Below are 18,983 nucleotides of genomic sequence, written 5' to 3' on the forward strand. Positions count from 1 at the left end.
CTAGCAGTCTCTCTCTCTCTCTCTCTCTCTCTCTCTCTCTCTCTCTCTCCTCTCTCTCTTCTCTCTCTCTCTCTCTCTCTCTCTCTCTCTCTCTCTCTCTCTCTCTCTCTCTCTCTCTCTCTCTCTCTCTCTCTCTCTCTCTCTCTCTCTTCTCTCTCTCTCTCTCTCTCTCTCTCTCTCTCTCTCTCTCTCTCTCTCTCTCTCTCTCTCTCTCAAAAATGTAGTTAATTTCTTACGAGATTGTTGTCTTGTTTGTTGTCGTGACATTTCAGGAGAGGCCTTTATGGGTGTTGAGTCAGCCATCACGCAGTATCTATATTGTGCTCTAAAGTTTTCGGAAATGCTACAGGACTGGTTGCTTTGTGGTTTGCACGTTAAATATTAATGTTAGGAACCCTTCAAAATATAAAATGTGATTTTTCAGCGCAGGAATTGATTTAAAGTCGCGTGCTAAAGGCAGGGTTGAAAAAAGAGAATGCACAGCTGCTACACAGTGCCAAATGAAAAACACATACACACACACACACACACACACACACACACACACACCACACACACGCACACAGAAAAACAAATGTCGGCTCATAAGTGGTTCATTGTGGAGCCTGACTCACCGAGCAATATGCGGCCCGAAAAACATGACAACGCACCGGCGGTCCGCCGTGCGCAGCGCGCCCGAGGCCCCGCCGTGGACATCGTAGTACAGCCATATTGCTTTCAGCCGGTTAGCGTTTCATGTGCAGTTTTTGATGAAGAGGGAGTGTCCTGTCCCCCGCCTGAGCAGGTTGAAGTGTCTCCCCGTGACATGCACTGTCTCTCTGCTGCGATGATGTGCAGGACATTGAGGGTTAAGTCTGTCTCTCCGGACCCCCCCCCCCCCCCCCCCCACCCCGTCCATAACACTCAATCATTGCAGTTTAAGCGTGTGATGAAGGTCTTGGAGAGGTACATGCCTGTAATGGGTTCACACTGACTAGCAGGATACCAGCAATGAGCAGCCAGCCGTGGGCCCTGCAGCGTCATCACGACGCTGCACACACACGAGGGGCCACAGGGGTCAAGGTGACCTCGACCCCTGTGGCTTAACGAGTACGAGTGACATGAGCCCAGCTACGGACCTCTCCCCTAGTTCTAGAAGCGATGTCGGCGCATCCCTAATAAATGACAGAGCAAAATGTACTAATGAACAGATTGCCTGGCCGTGGTGTGGGCCGTCACACCGACGCCGCAGCACAGCGGCCCGGCCCTGAGGGTCCACCGGTGGTCCCGCGGCAGACGGACCCCCCTCAGCGCGGCCCACAGGTGCTGCTGCCCACATCCTTCTTGGGCTGAAGGGAAACACCCCCCCACCCGTACCACCCCGGCTTATCCTGTCTCTGGCTTACTATTTTCTTAAACAATCGTCTCTTTGTGAGCGCGCCATCCGTTTGCCAACGTCTTTTATCCAGTCCTGGTCACCATTCCCCCCCCCCCACCGCGGCTCACTCATTCTCATTCCTGTTAGTAATGCTTCCCTCGCCTCGCGGCCCTAGCCTTCCCTTCCTCTCTTTCTACGCCGCTCTCTCCCTCTTTCTGCTCTTATCTACAACGACGCCCTTTGCTTCAGACTTGTCCTGCTCTTCCCTTGTATTCTTAATGGCTCTTTGTTTGAGTCTGGGCCCTGAAACATATTTACCAACAGACCACTTCCGGCCAACCACCAGCTCAGCTCAGACAATGCGCTCAGTGTGTGTGTGTGTGTGTGTGTGTGTGTGTGTGTGTGTGTGTGTGTGTGTGTGTGTGTGTGTGTGTGTGTACACACATGTGTGTGAGTGTGGGATCAAATGAGAACAAGAGGTTTTATTTTTTGAAGATGTAAGATGACAATTTGGATTAATAGATGATAAACAATACGATTTGTAAAGAAAACCCACGCACACGCATGCCCCCCCGACACACACACACACACACACACACACACACACACACACACACACACACACACACACACACACACACACACACACACACACACACACACACACACACACACACACACACACACACACACAACCACACACACACACACACACACACACACACACACACACACACACACACACACACACAGAGCTCCATTGACTAAACTCACATTATTCCTCAGCTGTTTGCAAGAGCTCATAGAATATAAACTGTATTCAGACACACACACACACACGCAGACACTCTGTTGTGTGGTCTCTCTGACAGCATCTTACCCACACGGCTGTTTAAGATGGCCAGAAGTGGATAGCTGTATTGTAGAAACAACTTCATCTCAGCCTCCACTCTCGGGGCAAAGGCTAATCCGTAGCGGATTATAAACAGTAATTATTCACTTACTGCATGGAAAAGATATGTCATGATTAAACGTTAACACCGCTGTAACTAACACCTTAAATACATTTATAAAAACAAGAAAGCTACACCCTGTTATTGTATTGGACTTCACCTTATGATATCGTGGTTGTAACCGAAACAACCCTGTAGCAGCTGAACACACACACACACACACACACACACACACACACACACACACACACACACACACACACACACACACACACACACACACACACACACACACACACACACACACACAGTCACCCCCGAATCCCCCCCCACACACACACACACACACACACATTGTTTCAAGTAATTGATTCTGGGTGGTAACACAAGTTTATTTCACTCACAGTATATAAAGGCACTGCGCTTTTAATTTGAATGTGGGTTCATTCCTAAGCGTAGTTTACTACTGGCTCGACAGCATATCTGCCATAACTCAGGCCTGTCATTCAGCCACACACACACACACACACACACACACACACACTGCTTGCACCATGTATAACCCAATCAAGGCCGCTGGCTATTCTCTCACAAATAGTTCACCCTGTAAGAGAAGGCCAGTAGCCTTGTATGTGTCTGTGTGGGTTCCAACAGATACTGCATTTACTTGGCGGATACAGCCACTGTTGTCGTTGCACGTACCCACACCTTGTTTATCTACGGCTTGTAGTAATAAAGCAGAGCCCATAGAGATAATACTTCTGCTTCCTTGCTATGGACCATTAAAGGGAGGACCACTTTAGAAGTCAGCATCACACACTGGGGGTTTGTGTGTGTGTGTGTACACACACACAAACACGTATGCCGTGCGTGCGTGCGTGCGTGCCTGTGTGTGCATGTGCGTACGACTGTGTGTGTGTGTGTGTGTGTGTGTGTGTGTGTGTGTGTGTGTGTGTGTGTGTGTGTGTGTGTGTGTGTGTGTGTGTGTGTGTGTATGACATGTGTGTGTGTGTGTGTGTGTGTGTGTGTGTGTGTGTGTGTGTGTGTGTGTGTGTGTGTGTGTGTGTGTGTGTGTGTGTGTGTGTGTGTGCGTGCGTGCGTGCGTGCGTGCGTGCGTGCGTGCGTGCGTGCGTGTGTGCGAAGGATAGAGCTAGGAGGAGAGTGAGTGAGACAGTGACAGAGAGAGAGAGAAAAGGACAGAGATATTGAAACCGATATATGTTGAAAAGGGGGAACTGCATTTGGTGTCAGCAACCCTCCCTCCCTGTGAGCCGGATCATCATTTGGCGTACACCCGTGTATTGAGGCCAACACAACAGACATGTTGCGTTTCATCTGACTGCACAAAGAGCAGCACAGTGGAGACAGTGATAGCCCTGCTATCGCCGGTCCACATCTAGGTCAGTATGTAGGTGTGGCAGCGTTCTCAGTCTTTGTCATGCATGACACACACACACCCAAACGTGTGTGTCACGTTTGGACACACTTTCGTTTTTCATACCGTCCAGTCGGCACCCAGCCAACTGTCAAGTGGCCCAGGATGGAAACCGACCTCAAATTGATCGCATCGTATCGACGGCGTGCATTGATCCACCGTAGCAGGTGTAACACAAGAGGACCTCGCCTCATCGTATCGTATCCACGCTATGCCCAGGACGGCGTGCGCTGGAGCAGAAACAAACGCGTGAAAGCACATTGGCGGAATCCATAGAGAGAACACAGAAGAGTGACGGTCAGGCATGTATCTCCAATGAGACAGAGAGTCAGATATGCCAGACAGGCATTCAAGAACACCATGACCAAGAAGACTGGTTTTGAAAATACTTCACAAGTATAGCAGATAGCGTTCCTATTTTTGGGGTTTTTGTGTCAGTTGAAAACACGTCTGTAAGCCACCGCTATGCTCGCCTCAGCAGAAGTGTTCCTCTGCACTGCTCGGCGACAGACATCACAACGACACACCTGGTTGTTGTGGGATTAGACCCGGTTGTCTGGCCCCGCCCACTCCTACTTTAATAGACTTAATAGGCTTGGTGAGGGGTGTCGTCATGAATAGACCTGCGCCTTTTCCCACACTCACATTCTTTGTGGGAATTTGACAGTTGGTTTTTGGGCAGTTATCCGCTTTATCCGTTTTTAAACACATGCTCTTAAAAAATCAACATGGTTGTACCTTGCGTGTAGCTGTATTGCTGTAAGGTCTATTGTTTCCCTGTTTTTAAATTACGAATTATCTGAATATGGCTAACAGCAAGATAATATCCAAATCAGTGCCAGTCCCACTAGTTTATTTGCATAAGCGTTTTGGTCTACCCATGTGACGCAGTGGAATCATATGATGTGATGAAAACCCTGGAGATGGGAGCTTTGTAAGTAACCAAAGAATGCCCAAGTGGCAGAAGTCCCATCTTTATATTCATAAAGCCTTGATTATATTAGGAAATGTTGATAATAGAGGAAACCTTAAGAGCCCCTGGAGAAGTGTCGCTGTCTGCTCTGTGGACTGGCAGTGGCTGGGGCAGAGCGAAGGGGAAATGAATAATGAGGAGCATCAATTTCCCCCCACAATCCCTTGGGAGCACGCCTCTGATTTCACATTGGCGCATCCCAACTGTCTCTTAATCAAATCTGCAGTGTTTACTTCATGCAAGCGTTGCCTCTCTCTCTCTCTCTCTCTCTCTCTCTCTCTCTCTCTCTCTCTCTCTCTCTCTCTCTCTCTCTCTCTCTCTCTCTCTCTCTCTCTCTCTCTCTCTCTCTCTCTCTCTCTCTCTCTCTCTCTCTCTCTCTCTCTCTCTCTCTCTCTCTCTCTCTCTCTCTCACACAATGCATGATGATGATGTTTACAGGTTGACTGAACAATAGTTTGTGTACGTATACATATTATTTTTGATTTTAGTCATGGACGTGTCTTAGTCTGTTTGGTTTGTGCGTGTGCATTTTATGGGTGCTCGTGCGTGGTTTCGGGCAGGTTCAGGCATGGTCCAAACCAGGTCCCGTACAGACAACAGTTCAAGCAGTGGGAATAAACACTCAATGTCCTAGTATAGCACACAATGCACACAGTCCACACACAATAACAGGCAGTGCAAACACCTGTATCATCAAATAGTATAACACACACACACACGCACAGACACACCAATATACACACGCACACGCACAGGCACACGCACAGGCACACGCACACGCACAGGCACAGCCACAGGCACAGGCACAGGCACAGGCACAGGCACTGGCGCACACACACACACACACACACACAATCACACACACACACACACACACACACACACAACTCAAAAGCTTTCCTATATTCAGAGGCAATGGAATTTGAGTGCAACTCAAAAGCTTGAAATTGCTTTTTTCTCTAATATCAGTGTCAAAATAATAATACTCGCTTGCAGCAAGTGTATCATTGTTTGTAAGATAAATCTTGTATAATGCAAATTATACCCGGTGTTCCTCCTTGCTTTGGCAGCTCAAATTACACAGAGGGGAGGTGCTGTATAGCACCTCCCCTCCGCAAAGCTACTTATGAAATAATCCACCGGTTCAATATTTAACATCAGCGGCTATCTTAATATGGATTCCTGGTTTCAAATAAACTACCCGGGGCATGTAATTGAATGAGAGAGAACGTACAACGATTATAATCTGTATCCTTAATAGAGACGTGTTTTTAATTCAGCTCTTTAAAGATACTGTGGTTGCGTTATTTAACTTGATCAAATGCAACCACGTTTGAAAATCTTGAAACATATTGTGAGGACAATTTGATGCTTGGCCACACATGATGTCCTAGTGCAAACCAGTTGACCTTCACACTGTTCTTAAATCAGGAATAAATGTATATACCGACGACCAAATAAACAATATAGCAGGCTAAGGTCAACTTCTATGCATTGCTTTCTTTAAGGTGCGGTGTGTACAAATGTCAAATTAAAGGCAGCTGTAAGATGAATCTCTTAAATTGAACATCTCTTTTATGAGAGTGTTTAGCCATTAGCCTAAATTCTAGCCATATGTTAGTGGGGTTTTTTGTCATAGCGTCTATTGTGGAAGTCCTCTGAGGCAGAGCAGTGTCGCTTTGAAAGGATTTGACCAAGTGTATACTATTGAAATACCCCCCCAGAGGGTAGCAGTATTAGCTCCAAGATATATCCATTGGGAAATGCAGCAAACAGACTGAACCCACCCCCCCCCCCCCCAGCCATGAAGAAAGACTGCCTGTAGTTTGTTGCCATGAAACAAAAATGGAGGAGCAGGATGAATGGGTACTCATCTTAAGAGCCGGGAGTCCGAGATGGTTCACATTCACACATTGACGAGAACATTGCAATGTCTCAGTTTCTCACACATTTCCCCAGGGCTTGCTACGCGGGGTGTCAGCTGACAACACAATGAGGATGAGGTAGAGCAAGACATTAAAACCAGACACATACTGCTGTCCAACTACAGCTATAGCTTCATGTGTTTGTAAATAGGGACATGCATCACTCAGTCCTTGTGGATACGGCAAAACACATTAAAACCCAAAGCAGAACAGAAATTGTTTTTTTCATATTATTAGTTCAAGCAGGCTTGTTTCATATATCAAATAGCCATGCACAATTACAACCGCTATATGTCTTTCTATGTTATACGTTTCATCAAAATCAAAAATACACATTAATTCCAATGGAACGCATTGAGAATTCTACATTTCTATTTACTCAAACCAATCATATGCTGGCCCCGTCTCTAAGCAGCACTGTGTTGGACAGGTGGTGAGGTGAGGTGGGTAATTGCAAGCCGTGGGGCGTAAAGGCATGGTAAACAGTGGTGTTTGCCTACCAATGATGAAGGCGGTTTGGTGAGTGAGAAGGGGAGAGAGGGCTGTGGCATGTTAACGTCTAAGTGGGTGTGAAATGGGTGGAAGGACTGTAAAATGACATCTCTGCGGCCTTAGATGAAGCATCACTTCCAGAGGCAGTGAGCCATATAGCCAGCCAGGGCTACTACAGGCCCTGTGTAGCCCTCACTTGAGCGGAACCCTTTACCCCAAATAGGAGCATCATATATAATATCAGTTGTTTGTCATAAAATCATATAAATGTGGGAACCACAAAGCTGATTCCCGCCTTCGTCTATAAATGCATCATAAGATTAACCTTGAGTACGATCAAATGATGAGGCTCGAAATAAAAATAAAAAAGATTACTTTAGACTATTACTCATCATTATTCTTAATCTTATAATTGTTGTGCTGTGTGGAGACACAGAGCTGCCGTTAAAAGCAGCTGTTCCCACTCCATGCAAACTCCCTGCCCAGCTCCTTTGTACGGAATCAATGCAGGGAGGGGACGCCCATCCTACTTGAACAGTTAGTGTATGATTGTTGTAGCTCATTATTAGGTATCCCTACATTGACATACGCGTAGATACCAAACAGATATTGTATCTAGTGTTGCTGTGTAAACTACTTTACCTCTATATCCTAGATAGAAACACATCTCACAGCTGCATGGAAGGCATACCCGAAGGAACACTTTCACAGGGGACAAGATTATTTACACTATGTAAGGTTCCCCATGCTATTATGTCGTTAGCTTTTTAAAGGGCACTTTTCATAACAGTTGGTTTGACTCCATTGGTTGTTTGAAGAAGTGAAGCAATTATGTCAATAAATAGAAAGTTCCAGCGTGACTGATAATGCAACACCTGATATCACCTGTACTTCCGGGTCAACCCCCCCCGCCCCCTTCCAGTCAGACTGGGAACATGTTTGTTAGCTCAACACTGTTCCTGTCAAACAACAACACATGCACAAACGAAAGGCTGTGCGTATTCAGAGAAAAATTCCTATGGGAATCGGCTACCATGCACGTTGTTAAAAGTCTCTCGTTGTTGTAGAAACCCTTTTTTTTCTCCACCTCTCTCTTCCTCTCTGTCTCCCTCATACTTAAATCTGGCAATGATTTCTCTTATTTCCCTCTTTGTCTCTCTCTCGTGTCGTCTCCCCTGTCTTCGGAACAACAGCTGCCCGTAGCAGCACTATAAATAAGGAGCCGGCCTATGTGGAGACAAGGTAAACGCAGGCAGTTGGCGTGGTGCTTTCAACACCCCGTTCTTCACATTCTTTATGGCCGAGGCCGAGGCCTGGACCCCGCCACGCTGGTTCAACGTAGTGCTGCGTACCGCTGCGTACTATGCAGCGTTTTCCAACACTGGTCTCCAGCAGCACAGATGCATCATGAGAGTGTCGTGTTGCGTTGCCAAAGGGTGTGTTCATTTCTGAAAATGAGGCTCCTTTCACAAAAATGAAGATGGAATATTTTGCGATGTAAATCGGGGGCATCCATCATGGTCTTAGTGCCAGCGTGATAGAGGGCATGTGGAAGGGAGGTGTCTCACTGTTGGCTGGGCAGTGTTTAGAAAGCGCCAGGCAAAAGACACAAACAGAGTGTTTTTTACTTTCCTCTGGTGTGGAGATGACCCCGGGGTGTGTTGCCATGGTGCAACCAACTGTGGTGGCTCAACAGAGATAGTGAGCCTGTCCTGAGCCTGCAGGTGAACTACTTGACTAATATAACCCCAAAACAAAAGGCTGTGCCACAGGGGATGTGTTTTATACATGGTTCCTCTGGGATGACAATGCGATTCCTTAACCCTGCATAAAAGGACTGCTGTCTGACCTGTAACTGTCACAGCCGATCTGCAAAGGGCATATAGACACGACACCACACTGAGTCAGTGCGGGCAGAATTTGTCGTGAGTGGCGTTGCACGCAAGTGAATCAACCACAACATGTGGACAGTTGTGCGGGGAGAACCGAATGTCAAAGGCTAACGTTGAAGCCATGCAGGCGGCAGACGGGGAACAGCGTGTGCGTGTGCACGCCTTCTGATAGCATCGCATGTTATCAGTGTGAGTGATAACAATGGTGTCAAGCCGTGTGCATGTGTAGGGGCTCGTCGACCTCAGAGGGCTTATATAGACGCAAGCCGTGCGGACTGACGTCTGACCCCAATCAGCCCCGCGCGACTGAAGGCCCCCGAGATGATGGGAGTGACAAATCCATTAGACGGTGTTAAAGGGAGGGAGGGGTGAGAACGGGAGATATTAGAGGGGGGAGGGGCTGGGAGGTTCTGCGAAAGTAAACCCTGTGGTTAAGTTTGCCTTCCAGATGAATGCATATGTCACCCATGTAAAGATAGGGAGTAGAAATATTCAGCCATTCCGTTTTATACTTGCTGCTAAATGCACGGTTCACCATTTACGCATACTGAGTGTAGGATAATATGGACCACATGTGCAACACATTTGGAAAGATCGCGAGCCTTTTAATGTAACGGCCAACCCGGCCAACAGAATGCAACTACGGTCCAACTTCAGCCCGGATTGCAGTATCGCCTGTTCAGATGATCCGAGAAAGCTCTACCCTGCAGGCTCATGTCGAGTATAAATGCGGGTTTTGGACAGGATCACGTCTCGTGGCTCGTAGTCGTAGGACACACGCAACACAACAAGTAGCCCCTCTGCAGCGTCGGTCCTCTCCTCCACTGAACCCCTTCACAGAGACACGTCTGGGCTCCCCTCACCGCGGGCACCACAACGCGCTGTCTAACTTTAGTGATGCGCATGCCTTCGTTTAAAATGTAACACGATCATCCGCCAAGAAATGAGGAGACGTTGTGTAGGCAGACTTACACAACTTTTAAGACGTGATTTAAAAAAAAAAAAAAAGACTTACCAGAAAACCCAATCCAAAAGGGATCCAGAAGACGTAAAACTGGAAGTCACTGGATATCATCAACGTGCGGGTTGCTCCTGACACTGATATCGTTGTAACAATAATCGTGGGATGAAATAAGGTCTATTCTGAATACAAAATATTAGAACCGGCTTTGAAACGCATAGATGCACCCTGCCTACATTGCTGAACACACTGGGGCTATGCGCTCCCTGCCCCTGGTCTACTCTCCGGTCTCCGCTCAAGAAAGATGCTTGTGGGAGTGACAAGAGATCGCTAGGCTTCATGGGAAATGTAGTCCAGGACAGTATAAATTATAACTTCAGTGGAAACCAAGTAAAGCCTAAAGGCTACGCCTTTTTGGATGAAGAAATACCAGACGAAACGTGGTTTGATAATAAACTGACCTAGAGGTCTGTCCCATATTAAATGTATTACAACAACATGTATTTATTTGTTTGTAAACATGTTATTACATGTTCTATCAAACCATTTGATACCACCAGAGTCATGCCAAATACATACTATTTATGTTTATAACTTCTGAGAGAACATAGCAAATAGGTACTTTTAAAAGGGGAGTTTTTGATAGATTAAGTCATATAATGCCATATAATAATATTATTTGTCAACCACAGTATGTGCAATTCTTCGTAATTTAAAGCACTAAAACAAGAACACAATAAAGGACATATCACTTTGCTCCAACAGAAGCCATATGTTAACAAAGAGGCTTTTTTAGATCAAAATAGTCCTGTTCCAACACAATAGCGGTATTGGTCAGCAGCCCAAAGGGACCGGGCCCTCAGAGAGAAAGTGTAATAAATAGAGCTGCTTTTCCTGCCTCTCCTTCTATAGTCCGACCCAATGAGTGATTCAGCATGGCCTCTCTTATTTTTAGTTCGCTGATCGTTGGAAAAACACCAACAGTCCCCTTGACCCCTCTTTCTTAGGGGTCAGCCGCCTCACACTGCATTCCTGACGCATTGTTTTACAGAGAGCACCCTCTCCCCCACTATGTCCATCCCGGACAATAAAGTAAGGTGGTTGACTTACAAATGTGTGTGTGTGTATGTGTGTGTGTGTGTGTGTGTGTGTGTGTGTGTGTGTGTGTGTGTGTGTGTGTGTGTGTGTGTGTGTGTGTGTGGGTGATTTCTGGGATCACACACCCCTATGTATGCAAATATGTGTTTGCACACGTGTTTTTGTGTGTGTTTATGTGTGTTAGTGTTTGTGTGTGTGTGTGTCTGTGTGTGTGTGTGTGTGTGTGCATGTGTGTGTGTAGGCATAAGTGTGTGTGTGTGTGTGTGTGTGTGTGTGTGTGTGTGTGTGTCAGTGTGTGCATGCGTGTGTATATGCATAAGTGTTTGTGTGATAGTGTGTGTATGCATACACACCCTATCTAGGACCGGGTGGAGAGCTATAGGAAGTGCTCCAACGGTGTAAATATAGACTCTCCCCACGCCGCCACTGTCCGAGTATCACACGCTGACTGGTGGCGCCGGCCGGTCAGGAAGGAGGTGAGGGTTGTGTCTCCTGAAGGAGGCGAGGGTTGTGTCTCCTGAAGGAGGCGAGGGTTGTGTCTAGAGGAGGCGTAGGTTGAGTCTCCTAGAGGAGGCGTAGGTTGAGTCTCCTAGAGGAGGCGTGGGTTGTGTCTCCTAGAGGAGGCGTGGGTTGAGTCTCCTAGAGGAGGCGTGGGTTGAGTCTCCTGAAGGAGGCGTGGGTTGTGTCTCCTAGAGGAGGCGTGGGTTGAGTCTCCTGAAGGAGGCGTGGGTTGTGTCTCCTAGAGGAGGCGTGGGTTGTGTCTCCTGAAGGAGGCGTAGGTTGAGTCTCCTGAAGGAAGCGTTGGTTGTGTCTCCTAGAGGAGGCGTGGGTTGTGTCTCCTAGAGGAGGCGTGGGTTGTGTCTCCTAGAGGAGGCGTGGGTTGAGTCTCCTGAAGGAGGCGTAGGTTGTGTCTCCTAGAGGAGGCGTGGGTTGTGTCTCCTAGAGGAGGCGTGGGTTGTGTCTCCTAGAGGAGGCGTGGGTTGAGTCTCCTGAAGGAGGCGTAGGTTGTGTCTCCTAGAGGAGGCGTGGGTTGTGTCTCCTAGAGGAGGCGTGGGTTGTGTCTCCTAGAGGAGGCGTGGGTTGAGTCTCCTGAAGGAGGCGTAGGTTGTGTCTCCTAGAGGAGGCGTGGGTTGTGTCTCCTAGAGGAGGCGTGGGTTGTGTCTCCTAGAGGAGGCGTGGGTTGAGTCTCCTGAAGGAGGCGTAGGTTGTGTCTCCTAGAGGAGGCGTGGGTTGTGTCTCCTAGAGGAGGCGTGGGTTGTGTCTCCTAGAGGAGGCGTGGGTTGAGTCTCCTGAAGGAGGCGTAGGTTGTGTCTCCTAGAGGAGGCGTGGGTTGTGTCTCCTAGAGGAGGCGTGGGTTGTGTCTCCTAGAGGAGGCGTGGGTTGAGTCTCCTGAAGGAGGCGTAGGTTGTGTCTCCTAGAGGAGGCGTGGGTTGTGTCTCCTGAAGGAGGCGTAGGTTGTGTCTCCTAGAGGAGGCGTGGGTTGTGTCTCCTAGAGGAGGCGTGGGTTGTGTCTCCTGAAGGAGGCGTGGGTTGTGTCTCCTAGAGGAGGCGTGGGTTGAGTCTCCTGAAGGAGGCATGGGTTGTGTCTCCTAGAGGAGGCGTGGGTTGTGTCTCCTGAAGGAGGCGTGGGTTGTGTCTCCTAGAGGAGGCGTGGGTTGAGTCTCCTGAAGGAGGCGTAGGTTGAGTCTCCTGAAGGAAGCGTGGGTTGTGTCTCCTAGAGGAGGCGTGGGTTGTGTCTCCTAGAGGAGGCGTGGGTTGTGTCTCCTGAAGGAAGTGTTGGTTGTGTCTCCTAGAGGAGGCGTGGGTTGTGTCTCCTAGAGGAGGCGTGGGTTGAGTCTCCTAGAGGAGGCGGGCCAGGGAGGTGCACTGTCTGAGTAGAACCCCTAACTCCTCCTGGCTAAAGCTCTGAAGACAACAAAGATCCCCGGGCGGTCACACAAACATTATAATGTCTGTCCAGCTAGTACAGTATACTAGTGTAATAGTGTAATAATTGTGCAAAACAATTGCACCAGTAAACTATTTAAAGTTAAATCAACTTGGAATTTAGTGTGTTTAACTTATAGATGTTAAGTGCAATAGTTGTGCAAAAAAGTTGAATCAACTTGGCATTTAGTGTACTGAACTAAAAACCGAAATTCCAGTACCTTTAAGCTTTTTAAGTTAGATGTACTTAAGTTTTCACCATACATTACTTACATTTTTTAAGGAAACCGGTTTCCTCAACTATTTTAAGTAAACTCAACTTATCCGGGCTTAGAGTGTAGTATAGTAAGGTATAGTGTTGTATAGTATAGTATATTATGATACAGTATAGTATGGTGGTATAGTATAGTAGGCGATAGGATTGTATAGTATAATATGGTATGGTATGCTACAATGTATATAGTTGTATAGTATAGTATTGTGTATTATAATAGAGTACAGTATAGTATAAATCAGTATAGTATAATATGGTATAATCTAGAACGGTATTATATTATGATACAGTATAGCAAGGTAAAGTATAATATAGTATAGTATAGTCAAATGTAGCACGGTTTAGTAAAGCATATTATAGAATAGTTTACTATAATAAAGTACAGTAGTTTAATATTATATAGTTTAGTGTAATAAAGTTTAGTGTATAGTTTGTTATAATATAGTATAATAATTATAATATAGTATAGCATATTATTATCTAGTACAGTAGGCCTAGTATAGTTGGCAATAGTAGGATATTATAAAATGTGGGATATATTTATTTTTTAACCACAGAAAATACAGAGTATGTCACGCAAACATTTCACTGCACATCCTGTATGAGTGTGTGACAAATAAAATCCTTTGAATCTTGTAGTGTAGCGCATAGTATAATATAGTGTTGTGTAGTGTAGCATTGCATAATATTGTAGTTGTATTATACAGAATGGTATTGCATGAGTGGTGTATAGTAATGTATGCTCAGTACAGTAGACTAGACTGATGTACTGACTAGCTAGGCTATACAAAAACTATTTAGTGTAATTTAACGAATTTTCGATTTACTTGATTATTATTTCATCAGTATTAAAATCCAGTGCGTCCCGCTAAATCAATCAAGTTATCCTGAGAAAATAATAATGGCTTCACATTGCTAACATCGAAAAAGGGGGCATCCGGATTTGAACCGGGGACCTCTTGATCTGCAGTCAAATGCTCTACCACTGAGCTATACCCCCGCCGACAAAATATTGTTGTAGTTTCAAACTTAATCATAAGACCAGTTAAACCATCAGTTATTGAGTCGAATTGATTATATTGTATTGTATAGTTGCGGCTTCAGTAATGAAAGAAAACAACGAACATGCTAAGTCACATAAGCACAAAGACTAGATTTATAAATTATTATTGATAAATATTTATTTTTCAAATCAAAATATTATTCTGCAATAACTTTGGATATTATTGTGCTTTGCTGTTTATTGGACTATACAATAGGCATTATCTCTATCACTCTGGCCTATGTCCGTTGCATATTTTTAAGACCGTTTGCTATTCAAAAAACAGGAATAGAAAACCTGTCGAGTTCAGGAAACACCCTATAATTAATATAATGACTTACGTCCTTTTAAAAGACGATAACGTTGCGTTGATATTATTATATATATATATATATATATATATATATATATATATATAGATAGATATATTCTCATTGTCCACTTATCTATAGTTAATGTGGGTTCACGTTAACGTAAAGTGGGGCTTGGGAAGGCTCTTATCCGGTCCACTGGCGCGCTCTAGCGGTCGAAGTTAGAACTGAGTCTTGAATTAGCGTGGAGTTGAAAGGTCGCCTAGAAAACATGGCAGCTTCCAGCAAATCGTCTGTGGTTTTGAAAGCAGTGAAGCAAGTAATGGTGCAAATGTGTCCTTTCGAGTCCAATGTTCGTTCCACACGGTAAGGATTCTGTAAATATACCTTACCTAGTATATACTGAAGATAAATGTTTTAATTCCGGTGTTTAGGGGTAGTTCAGATAAGTGAAACGACCCGAGATTGACATTGCCCTCATAGGGTCGGTAGTTAAGGCTGGTCAAGTAGTGAAGACACGTACTATCGTTTAATTGGATGATATATGAAGACTACTATGAAAATAACATCTAGACGTTTTAAAGCTATTATTGTTGTTATATCTTCTTGATCGGAAATTAATTTATCTTGGTAACAGGGTAAACTTACTGTTAAGTAGCAAGACAAGCACGACTTGTTTACTTGGCTGAGTTCGTCAGCCATGCTCTCACAAAGTTTGCTATGTTTGTTGAACGTCGCTGCGTCTCCATCCACAGAGAGTTTCTCTTCATGGTGGGCTCGGAGAAGGCCAGGGCCACCAACATGAACTGCGAGGTCTCCACCGTAGTAAAACACGACAAGTCTGAACCTGTAGTGGACGTCACATTCAGTAAGTATTGTGGTGTTTCTTTTACTGATGACAAAACAGAGTTTCAAACGCATCTTTATTAAAAGATCATATGTAATAATACAGGTCCTCCAGCAGTCCGGGAACCACCATAGACCTCTTGTAACGCAATGCAAATTGTGAACAGTCCTATATCCTGTTGTTAATAATGCATAAAACAACATCTTCCCCCCTTTAAAATCACACAAAATCAAACACTTTTCCATTGTATTTACTTTTAAACAAACAAAAGTTTGTTTCAATACTCCGATGAATTATCTCTTTCCTCCTATGTATACTCTTTAACGCTTAAAGAGGAATTAAAAAGACACTTACATCAAACTACACATAAAACTGTTTGTTTGGTTTTTCCCCACTGTCAGAAATGTCTTAATGCAGGCAGCCTCTTTGGTTCCAGCCTCTGCTGGAATTCTGTTGTTCAGCAACTCTCGATCGGTCTCCCAGGGGGTTTAATACACCGACCGATGAAGCGTATAACCAGCTGGTTAAAGCTGCTAGCTCAATGTCGGTGTGATTATTACGTTCAGAAGGTTCAGACAGTTCTGAGGTCTTAGAGAAGGTTAGGTTGGTTAACATCCACATGTACCTGTGGAAGAGTCTCTGAGACAAAATCTGCCTCCAGACTTTAGCTTAGAACTCTGGTCATTTTCTTTTCACTGCATCCACGGCTGTTACCTCAGCTCCTTGGCTTCCGCATGGGTCTTCTCTGCTGCCCCACACAAGTTAAGTCGTCTCGTCACTTGGCAGTCTCTTACTTAGTCCAATATCTGGTGATCCTCAGATGGTTCTGCCTCTGTCTATCTGTCTGTCTGGAGTTAAGCTGAATACCGATCACAATTCACTCCTTGTTTCTGTTTCTCTCAATCTTGACGTTCTGGCTTGGTTGATTTTTTTTTCTCACGAAATGTAACTGTTATTGCATACATGAACCATGTTGCGTTTCATATGGCCCTTTATAACTGATTCAACTGGAGTATCAAACACGGAATGATTTATTTTGCACATATAGCAGCAGATTGTCTTTAATTGCTGGCATTTTATAACTACTGAACAAACTCTACACACCTGTAAATGAAGGCTTAAAAAAAAATTGTTAATATTTTTTTTTATTAAAAAATATTAATCTATTTAATTAAAAAATGTAATCCAGAGGTGTGAATCAAGAACGCTATTTTTTAACGATTTATCGTGCAGGCCTGTTTTGCAACCAAACTCTGTGGGAACCAGCCTTGATGGACACGCAAGCGGTGAATGCAGTCAAAAAAGAACGCAAATCATAAGCATTTTGATGCGAGTGTGATTCAGACACAAACAGGGGAGAGACAATTTTCCAAAGCTCTGGCTGTTCTGTATTCTATTTTTAAATCCAGTCCTTATTTTTCTTGAAAAGAGAAAATAACATTTATTTATTATTAGAGTACTTATTATTGATAATTAAGAGTATTGTTTGAATACAAAAAAGTAAAACAAACCAACGCTTTCGCTTCTCTATATTGCCACTTGCCTTTTTCACGTGGGGCCAGTACCATCACGTGTGCTGGCCCCATGTGATGGCTCAACTCGGTCTCCACCCACATCCCGCCACTTAGTCCTTCCTTCCTGCACAGGCACACAAAGGAAAATGACTGTGCCAGAGTGCAAGTCAGTTTTCATAAACTTGTTTTAGATATTTTTGGACGCGTGGGAGAAGTTTCAGGTTGAACAGAAACTGCTGAGGAATTAATTGTTGGAACTTTGTTTTCCCAGATATGGAGTTAACCATGTTAACGTAGATCAATATGATCGGTCTTTTAAGGAAGACTTAATCCATTTAATTCAGCCTGTCAATAAATATATTATGGTATGTATGGAAAGCTTTATATCCAACTCAGGGAAATGGAAGGCGATATTACATTTCTAGAGATTTTCCATATTGTTCATATCAGCAACATTTGTTTGAATACCTAATAGGAATAAAGAAATCCAGCCATTGATTCTTGTCTTTCTAGATTATGTGGAACCATATCATTCTTACAGATTGTGTTCCTACAGGAATGGGTTATTTAAAAAGCATGAGCACAAGATGAATTGGGGTGTTCAACCCATGTTCTCTGGTATTTGAGAAAAGGTTATACAAGCTTCCACCTTTTGTTACTGTAGACAGGTCAAATGTAAGTTGTATGGAATGATATATCATAACCTTGTCCAGTTTAGATTCTTCCCTCCACCCAGGTCCTAAATTAGTTAGTAAGTTAGCTGTGTTGTGTTCCACAGCAGATGGAGAGAGGTTGGTGATGAAGGGCGCCAAACTCACGGGACAGGAGATGTTGCAGGCCTTTCAGAGTCGCTGTCTAGCCAAGGACACACAGGCTAAAGCAAAGAAATAAATGTAAATAATCCTTGTGTTTAATATATTGTGTCGCTTGCTGTGTGTATATGCATTATGTTTATAATAAATGAATGTCCTTGAATGCATCCTGTTTATCAGTTTCTTAGGTGAAAGATGGAGTTATGGGGTTATTCTATTATTGAGGGTTACTATTTTCGTAATCCATTCCACCAGCATTACCGGTATGCTTCAACCTCTGTCACTATGTGCTTCAATAGAATCTGACCTCAAATTAGGTGCTGATTGGTTAAGTCTAGACTGCAGATTAGACTCAAATTGTTTATAGATACCTAGATAAGGAATCGATCAGAGAAAAAGACGATTACAATTGCCTTATTTCAAATTCTGCTAAAAAGTCCTCCATGGTAGATATGGGAGTAAACTAGACCATCAATAGCTATTAATTCACAAAAATCCCTCCATATTCAAGGTAGGAGTGGACCAGACCATCCAGAAATATATTACTGGATTCATCTACTAACCAATAAAGTAAAGCTTTGTATGCAAGAGCAGACATTAGAGAGATAAGAACCAATGCATGATTTCTGTTCATCATTTGACGCATGATTTTGTGGGAAGAGATCTCTAAATGAATCAATGAGATTACTAGAATCACTGTGGACGCTCTGATTCTACTAATTTAAATCTACTAAATGGCTACAAATGTTTATCTCTTTGATATGTTGAGAGAGAGCATGTGTTAAGAGTATGATGCAAAGCATCACTCTAACAATTGCAGACAAACAAATCATCTGGAATTTGGAAAACCTGATTCATGCTTCAACCTTTGTCATAGTTGTATTCAACTACATGTGGCGCACAGGTCAAATGTGGTTCTACCCTTTCACCCATTTCAAGTTGAATTGAATGTAATTGCAGTTTGTGTCCCGCATCTGTTACTAAACACCACACCCAGGACTTGGCAGACTAAAGGTGGTCCCATACCAGTTTCACAGGGTTCCTAACACAACACCCGAGGCTATGTGTTGGAGGTCCCACTCGTGAAGACACTAGGATCGCTTTGAATCTGGTTGTACCTCTGAGTAGTTAAACAAGTCATTGACATGTAATAACAAGAAGGGAGTGGCCG

At 44.4% G+C, this 18,983-nt stretch overlaps 2 protein-coding genes and 1 non-coding gene across 3 annotated transcripts in view; 1 reads left to right on the plus strand and 2 right to left on the minus strand.

Moving 5' to 3' along the window:
• Positions 1 to 10,289, minus strand: part of pag1 (phosphoprotein membrane anchor with glycosphingolipid microdomains 1) — a 35,901-nt gene extending 25,612 nt beyond the window's left edge. Inside the window, exon 1 of the mRNA XM_060042676.1 lies at positions 10,043 to 10,289. The gene's annotated coding sequence lies outside the window, so the exon portion shown is untranslated. The remainder of the gene's footprint in view (positions 1 to 10,042) is intronic.
• A 3,925-nt stretch (positions 10,290 to 14,214) lies between these two features.
• Positions 14,215 to 14,286, minus strand: trnac-gca (transfer RNA cysteine (anticodon GCA)). The gene has a single exon. It is a non-coding gene; the product is annotated as a tRNA-Cys (tRNA).
• A 572-nt stretch (positions 14,287 to 14,858) lies between these two features.
• Positions 14,859 to 17,979, plus strand: mrpl53 (mitochondrial ribosomal protein L53). The gene is made up of 3 exons (XM_060042974.1): positions 14,859 to 15,005; positions 15,395 to 15,507; positions 17,779 to 17,979. The coding sequence occupies exons 1-3, from the start codon at positions 14,911 to 14,913 to the stop codon at positions 17,889 to 17,891; spliced, it is 321 nt and encodes a 106-aa protein (XP_059898957.1). The 5' UTR covers positions 14,859 to 14,910; the 3' UTR covers positions 17,892 to 17,979.
• Positions 17,980 to 18,983: the final 1,004 nt, after the last annotated feature.

Source organism: Gadus macrocephalus, chromosome 22 (assembly GCF_031168955.1).
Source record: "Gadus macrocephalus chromosome 22, ASM3116895v1".
NCBI classification, from domain to species: Eukaryota; Metazoa; Chordata; class Actinopteri; order Gadiformes; family Gadidae; genus Gadus; species Gadus macrocephalus.

What these genes read in the sequence shown, in the direction of transcription:
- mrpl53 (XM_060042974.1), top strand. Translation starts at nt 14,911, where the DNA reads ATGGCAGCTTCCAGCAAATCGTCTGTGGTTTTGAAAGCAGTGAAGCAA. An exon ending in TCCAATGTTCGTTCCACACG is followed by an intron (nt 15,006 to 15,394) that starts GTAAGGATTCTG and finishes CTCCATCCACAG; the next exon opens with AGAGTTTCTCTTCATGGTGG. An exon ending in TGTAGTGGACGTCACATTCA is followed by an intron (nt 15,508 to 17,778) that starts GTAAGTATTGTG and finishes TGTGTTCCACAG; the next exon opens with CAGATGGAGAGAGGTTGGTG.